The sequence below is a fragment of the Triticum dicoccoides genome, chromosome 3B (genome assembly GCF_002162155.2).
Source record: "Triticum dicoccoides isolate Atlit2015 ecotype Zavitan chromosome 3B, WEW_v2.0, whole genome shotgun sequence".
NCBI classification, from domain to species: Eukaryota; Viridiplantae; Streptophyta; class Magnoliopsida; order Poales; family Poaceae; genus Triticum; species Triticum dicoccoides.
This window is the reverse complement of record NC_041385.1, coordinates 49,939,243-49,946,982: the sequence shown is the minus strand read 5'-3', so window position 1 is coordinate 49,946,982 and position 7,740 is coordinate 49,939,243. Positions and strand designations below refer to the sequence as shown.

General features: G+C 55.6%; 1 protein-coding gene across 1 annotated transcript; it reads right to left on the bottom strand.

The window, feature by feature from the left end:
* Positions 1-200: 200 nt before the first annotated feature.
* Positions 201-7,431, bottom strand: LOC119279233 (protein NRT1/ PTR FAMILY 8.2-like). Its single transcript, XM_037560550.1, has 5 exons — positions 7,338-7,431; positions 7,026-7,243; positions 6,067-6,953; positions 5,957-5,963; positions 201-707 (listed from the first exon to the last, which is right to left on the bottom strand). Exons 1-5 carry the CDS (start codon positions 7,429-7,431, stop codon positions 201-203), a joined length of 1,713 nt encoding a protein of 570 aa, XP_037416447.1.
* Positions 7,432-7,740: the final 309 nt, after the last annotated feature.

Genomic DNA, 7,740 nt, shown 5'->3' with positions numbered 1-7,740 from the left:
AATCTTTCAAAAAGAATAGAGTCAACAAACATCATTTAAATAAACAAATGATGCTCCCTCCGATACATATTAATTGTCGCTGGTTTTGGTACAACTTGATGGGAGGGAGTACCATTTTCTCCCCTAACCGATTCTTGTTTCCAGGTTCCAGCAATCTGTTCTGTCTTCTGATTCTAAACACGCACATTCATGTCGATCACTCACTGATCATGCGAATCGTCACCTCCTTCATTGGCGTTCTTCTTGTAGGTGTACCAGTTGGCGATGGGCAAGTAGACGGCGAAGTTGGCGACGCTGAGCACAGTCATCAGCCAGAAGAAATAGTCGAGGCGGCCGACGTTGAGGTTCTTGTCGGGGATCCACCCTTCCTTACCACCCCTCGTCGTCACCTTGGCAACCACCGTCACCAGCAGCGTGCTCACGTAGTTCCCCAGCGCCACCGTCGTCAGCGACAGCGCCGTGCACATGCTCTTCATGGCGTCGGGGGCCTGGTCATAGAAGAACTCGAGCTGCCCCACGAAAACGAACACCTCGGCAGCGCCGACGATGAAGTACTGCGGCACCTGCCAGAAGATGGAGATGGGCACGACGTCGTGCTCCCCATACAGCCCGTGCCGAGCGATGACGCGGAGGCGCACGAGCTCGAGCACACCGGCGGCGACCATGGAGAACATGTAGACGACGAGGCCGATGCCCATGCGCTGGAGCTGGGTGAAGCCGTGTTAGACTATGTATAGCTTCTGTACTTATGTACGTATATTGTACGTATTGTAACACATCCATTATATATAATGAGATAAGCCACCCCTAGAGGGTTGTGCTGGTTCCCCCAAAACTTATTGTCTTACATGGTATCACGCTAGGTTACGATCGCTTCCGCTTCCAAACCCTAATACCCGCACCGCCGCCGCAGCCGCCGCCGCCTTCACCGCCGCCATGTCGAGCGCCGCCACCACCGGTTCCACTGCTGCGGGGTTCCTCCCGGCCTCTCTTGCGGCTCTGCTCAACCTCCCGCTCGATGTCGTCGCCGTTCCGGCTCCGATCGGGACCAGGAGCATCGGCTCCGTGTACTCCACGCCGCCGGCGCCCTCGCTTGGGCGCGACCTCGTGGTCCACACTGCGGCGCCGCCGTCCGCTGCGGACTCCGCGGGCGTCGTCCCGCCGCTCCTGCCGCAAGCGGATCACACCGCCCCGCTGGTGGGGTTGGCGGCGTCCGCCCCGGCCGCGGGCCTTACGGCGTCCGACCCGGCCGCGAGCTTTGCGGCGTCCGCCCTGGCTGCGGTCCCGCCTCCTCCCGCATCGGCTTCGGTGCCTCCGGCTGCCTCCATGGTGTTTGCACCCCAGGCAGCCCCCTCGATGGGATCGTCTTCGCCGCCGCCGTTTCACTTCGGTCATCTCATCACCATCAAGCTCTACGCCGACAACTACATCTTCTGGCGTGCGCAGGTTCTCCCGCTCTTGGGGAGTCACTACCTGCTAGGCTACGTCGACGGATCGCTTCCCTGCCCACCCGCACTGGTAGACAGCGTGCACGGTTCGGTCTACAATCCGGCCCATCGCGTCTGGACGGGGCAGGACCAGGCGAACCTCTCCTCCATCCAGGGGTCGCTCTCGCCAGCAGTTGCTGGACTTGTTGTCTTCGCGAAGACGTCTCATGAGGCCTGGACCATCCTTGAGCGAACCTTTGCAGCGCAGTCCCAGGCTCGTGTCTCTGCACTCCGTCGTCAGCTTGGAGAGTGTCAGAAGCTTGACTCCACTGCCACTGAGTTCTACAACAAGGTCAAGGGCCTCGCCGACACATTGGCCTCCATTGGACAGCCCCTCATCGACTCCGAGTTCAACTCGTTTATTGTCAATGGTCTTGATGAGGAGTATGATGCCTTAGTCGAGATCATCAACGAGCGGGGCAACTCAACACCCATGCTGGCACACGAGGTTTTCTCTCGGCTCCTTCTCACTGAGCAACGGGTCGAGACACGCCGCTCCAGGGGCACTGGCTCCCTCTCGGCCAACGCCGCCACCAAGGGTGGCCGCTCTTCTTCATCACCCCGGTCTCCCTTGGGGCTGCCACCGTCGCCCGCCTCGGCCCCCCCACCTACTGCGACCTTACCAGGGGCTGGCGGTCCACGTGTGTGCCAGCTTTGTGGCCGCGATGGGCACTGGGCCTCCAAGTGTCATAAGCGCTTCCAGCGAAGCTTCTTTGGTCTTGGCAATGACGGCAAAGATACACGCAACAATGCCCGTCAGGTCGCCATGGCTGATCGTCCCGCGCCGCAGAAGCAACAGGGACACACTCAGTCCTACTCCATCGATCCACACTGGTACATGGACTCTGGGGCGACAGAGCATCTGACCAGCGAGATGGGGAAGCTTCACACTCGTGAACCCTATCATGGCTCCGACAAGATCCACACCGCCAATGGAGCAGGTATGCACATCTCTCATATTGGTCAAGCATCTCTTCTCACTAGACATGCCAATAGGAGTCTTCAGCTTCGCAATGTTCTTCGAGTTCCATCTGTGACCCGTAATCTTCTTTCAGTTCCTAAACTCACACGTGATAATAATGTGCTTTGTGAATTTCACCCTTTTGATCTTTTTATTAAGGATCGGGGCACGAAGGACATTTTTCTTAGTGGGCGGTTGTGCCAGGGCCTCTACCGTCTGGAGCATCCTGGCGTCGCCCGTGTTTTCAGTGGAGTTCGGGTCTCTCCGTCACAGTGGCATGCTCGTCTTGGTCACCCGGCCACACCTATTGTCCGTCATATTTTGCGTCGTCATGAGCTTCCTAGTTTGTCTAGTAATAAAGATGTAGCAGTGTGTGATGCTTGCCAGCAAGGGAAGAGTCATCAACTTCCTTTTTCAGAGTCCAGTCGTGAGGTGAAACATCCTTTAGAACTTGTGTTTTCAGATGTATGGGGTCCTGCTCAGACTTCTGTCAGTGGTCATAATTACTATATCAGTTTCGTTGATGCTTATAGTCGCTTTACCTGGCTTTACCTTATTAAACGCAAATCTGATGTGTTTGATATTTTTGTTCAGTTTCAAAAACATGTTGAACGTCTTCTCAAGCACAAAATTGTTCATGTCCAGTCGGACTGGGGGGGCGAGTATCGCAACCTCAACTCCTTCTTTCAGTCGCTTGGGATAGCTCATCGTTTAGCATGTCCACATACACATCAGCAGAATGGTTCAGTCGAACGTAAGCATCATCATATTGTTGAAGCTGGTCTTACTCTTTTGGCCCATGCATCTGTTCCGTTTCGGTTTTGGAGTGATGCTTTCACCACTGCATGCTTTCTCATCAACCGTACTCCCACTCGTGTTTTAAACATGAAGACTCCCATTGAGGTTCTCCTTAATGAACAACCTGATTATACCTTTTTCAAGGTATTTGGGTGTGCTTGCTGGCCGCATCTTCGTCCATATAATAAGCGCAAGCTTGAGTTTCGTTCTAAGAAGTGTGTTTTTCTTGGCTATAGCTCTCTTCATAAAGGTTACAAATGTATTCATGTTCCCACTAATCGTCTCTATATATCTCGGGACGTCGTGTTTGATGAGCATGTTTTTCCCTTTGCCAAACTTCCTGTGTCCACTGTCGAACCACCATCTCTGCATTCATCCTCTGTTGCTTCTGACCAATTTGATGATGTTGCATACTCTCCTTTGCTGTTACCTAACCATGGTGCAGGAACCGGACGTGGGGCTCGTTTGGAGCTGTTGGAGGATTCACCATCATCATCGCCGCCTTCTGATGGGCACGTCGATCGCCCTATGTTGCATGGCATCGATTCGCGTGCCCATGCATGGTCACCCGAAGAGCCCGTCGCGTCGAGCATCTCCACTGCTCGGTCCGCTACGCCAGCGACCGCCGAGTCTCCAGCGGCTCGGCCCTCTTCGCCAGTGGCCGCCGAGTCTTCAGCGGCTCGGCCTGTCACGCCGTCTTCGCCCGCGGCTCGGCCCGTCACGCCGTCTTCGCCTGCAGCTCGGGTCCGCGACGCCGTCCTCACGTCGCCTTCATCCGCGGATCGGCCCGCGACACCGGCCGCGCCACGGCCCACTATGCCGGGCTCGCCATCGGCCCGGTCTGTGACGCCGGCGTCGCCAGCTACTTCGTCTGCTCTGCCGGTTTCGCCGGTGGGCCGGCCTTCTTCGCCGACCGAGCCCGAGGCTACTGTGTCTGGCTCCTCGTCACCGGCTGACTCGTCAACATCGCCGTCCTCCAGCCCGTTGCAGGCTGCTCCGTCGACCTCGGTGGTTCCTATGTCCCGACCACATACACGCAGTCGCAGTGGCATTTTCAAACCTAAGGAACGTAAGGATGGTACAGTTGCTTGGTTGGCTGCTTGTTTAGCTGCTGCTGTTGCGGATCCATCTTTTGAGCCTCGCTCATATCAGGCTGCCCTGCGCATTCCACATTGGCGAGAGGCTATGGAGCAGGAGTTTCATGCTCTCCTTCATAACAAGACATGGACTCTCGTTCCTCCACCACCACGGGTAAATGTTATTGACTCAAAATGGGTATTCAAAGTGAAGAAGCATTCTGATGGATCTATTGAGCGTTACAAAGCGCGACTTGTTGCTCGCGGTTTTCGGCAGCGCCATGGTCTTGACTATGAGGACACCTTCAGTCCTGTCGTCAAGCCTACCACTATTCGGCTTCTTCTCTCCATTGCTGTTTCTCGTGGTTGGTCACTTCGTCAACTTGATGTGCAGAATGCTTTTCTACATGGATTTTTGGAGGAAGAGGTTTATATGAAACAGCCACCTGGTTTCTCTGATCCTGAACGTCCTGACTATATCTGTCGTCTCTCCAAAGCACTATATGGTTTGAAGCAAGCTCCTCGTGCCTGGCATGCCCGCCTTGCCTCTGCCCTTCGTGCTCATGGGTTTGTGCCGTCCACTGCTGACACTTCATTATTTCTTCTACAGAAGCCAGAAGTCACTATGTATCTTTTGGTATATGTCGATGATATTATCCTTGTCAGCTCTTCTCAGTATGCTGCTGATGCTCTTGTCTGCTCTCTTGGTGCTGATTTTGCGGTCAAAGATCTTGGGAAGCTTCACTACTTTCTTGGAGTGGAGGTCACTTCTCGTGCTACTGGTCTTGTCCTTACGCAGAAGAAGTACTCCTTGGAGTTGTTACAAAGAGCGGGCATGCTGAAGTGCAAACCGACCACCACACCCATGTCGTCTACCGACAAGATAACAGCTGTTGATGGTGAGCTTTTGTCTCCTGCGGATGCCACAGAGTACAGGAGCATTGTTGGTGGACTTCAGTACTTGACGATCACGAGACCAGATATCTCTTATGCTGTTAACAGGGTTTGTCAGTATCTTCGGGCTCCCAGAGATACTCATTGGGCTGCTGTTAAACGCATTCTTCGTTATGTTCAGTTCACCCTGACATTTGGTATGCATATTCGGCCGACTTCCTCTCGGTTCCTTTCGGCCTTCTCTGATGCAGATTGGGCTGGTAGCCCAGATGACAGGCGATCCACGGGGGGTTATGCAGTATTCTTTGGCCCTAATTTGATCGCCTGGAGTGCTCGGAAACAGGCTACTGTGTCACGTAGCAGTACTGAAGCTGAGTACAAGGCTGTGGCTAATGCTACTGCAGAGATTATTTGGGTGCAGTCTTTGCTTCAGGAGTTGGGTTTGTCTCAACCACAGCCTCCTATTCTTTGGTGTGATAACATCGGTGCTACATACCTTTCTGCAAATCCAGTATTTCATGCCCGAACGAAACACATTGAAGTTGACTATCACTTTGTACGGGAACGTGTATCACAGAAGCAACTCCTGATCAAGTTTATCTCATCTAAGGATCAACTTGCAGACATCTTCACTAAGCCTTTACCTCTGCCACAGTTTGAGGCTTGTAGGCGCAATCTTACCCTTCTCAGTTCTTTAGAAAGTGGCTAAGATTGAGGGAGGGTGTTAGACTATGTATAACTTCTGTACTTATGTACGTATATTGTACGTATTGTAACACATCCATTATATATAATGAGATAAGCCACCCCTAGAGGGTTGTGCTGGTTCCCCCAAAACTTATTGTCTTACAAGCCGCGCGGGTGACCGGTGACGGAGCGGGCGGCCGGGACGAGGAGGCGGTCGTAGACGGGCACCCAGGCGATGACGCTGAGGGTGTCGAAGATGGTGAGCGAGGCGGAGGGGATGGAGAAGTGCGGCCCCATGGAGGCGTCTAGGGTGTTGCCGTGCAGCACGAACATGGTGGTCGACTGCCCGTACACCGTCGCGAACACGATGCCGCTCGCCCAGACGGGCAGCAGCCGGATCACGCTCTTGAGTTCCTCCACCTGAGTCACCGTGCACAGCCGCCACGCAGACGATGCGCCCGCTGCCCTGTTGGCCGGCGTCTCCACCGCCGCCTTGTCGAGGAACCTGAACTGCTCGGTGTGCTCCATCTTGCCGGACTCCCTGTCCGGCCTCTCGTACAGCGCCGACGCGTCGACGGAGACGGCTACGCTCCACTTGCGCGTGGCCGCGACGAGCACCTGCGCGATGCGGGTGAGCGGGCTGCCGCGGGCGCGCTGGTGGCGGTAGAGCGGCGTGCCAACGAAGAAGCTGCCGACGGCGATGAGCATGACGACCGCGGGTATGCCGAAGCCCCAGCCCCAGCCGAAGCGCTCCTGCACGTACACGAGCACGGACGAGGCCACCAGCGCGCCGATGTTGATGGAGAAGTAGAACCAGTTGAAGAAGGAGCTCTGCCTCTTGCTCCGGCGCTCGCCGTCGTCGTGCTCGTCGAACTGGTCCGCCCCGAATGAGGACACGCAGGGCTTGATCCCGCCCGTGCCCAGCGCGACCAGGTACAGACCCACGAAGACCGCCGCCGTCTGCCCCGCCGTCGGCTCGCACACTCCCTTCGCCGCGCACGTCGGCACCAGCCCTTTCACGGACGCCGACATCGTCAGAAGCCCCAGCCCCTAAAATCATCCGTGGTTACAAAGAAAGAAATCAAAGAAGAAGAGAACACGACGGCCGATCGATGGTCTTACGATGATGTAGATGATCACGAAGGAGGCGATGGTCCGGAAGCGGCCGAGGTAGGCGTCGGCGAGGAAGGCGCCGATGAGGGTGGTGGCGTAGCAGGTGCCACCCCAGTTGGTGTTGGCGTTGGCGGCGGCGGTGTAGGTCATGCCCATTTTGTCCGTCATGAAGTTGACGAGGTTGGTGCTCATGCCGTAGTAGGCCAGCCGCTCGCAGCACTCGTTCGCTGCATGCAACCGATCAAACACCTTGACGCCATGAACACCAGCAAGAAGAGAAGCAGAGCAACACGAACAATGGTGTCGTGTGTATGTGCGTACCGAGGATGTAGGGGCAGGCGCGCCAGTTGCCGGTGCTCTTCTTGATGGCCGGGTTGCCCTTGAAGTCCACGGTGCCATCCTGGGTGTAGATCATGTCTGCAGCACCAACCTCCCCCATGGCTACTCAGACAAGCAAGTCCTGTCACAGCAATGGAGGTCACCAAGTGATGAGGAGCTAACCACCAAGACAAGTATATATCCAGCTGAAGAAATGGAGGTTCAAGTCACATGGCACACGAGCATTTCAGATAACTCCCCTATACTTAGAGCATCTCCAACAGGCGCCAAACGCGTGGCGCGCTAAAATCTGGTTTACGGCGCGCCCATCGCCAGGTTTGGCGCGGCGCCAATGCTGGCTCAAGCAGGGGGGCTAAAATGCAGCGCGCGCTCGCACAAACATTTT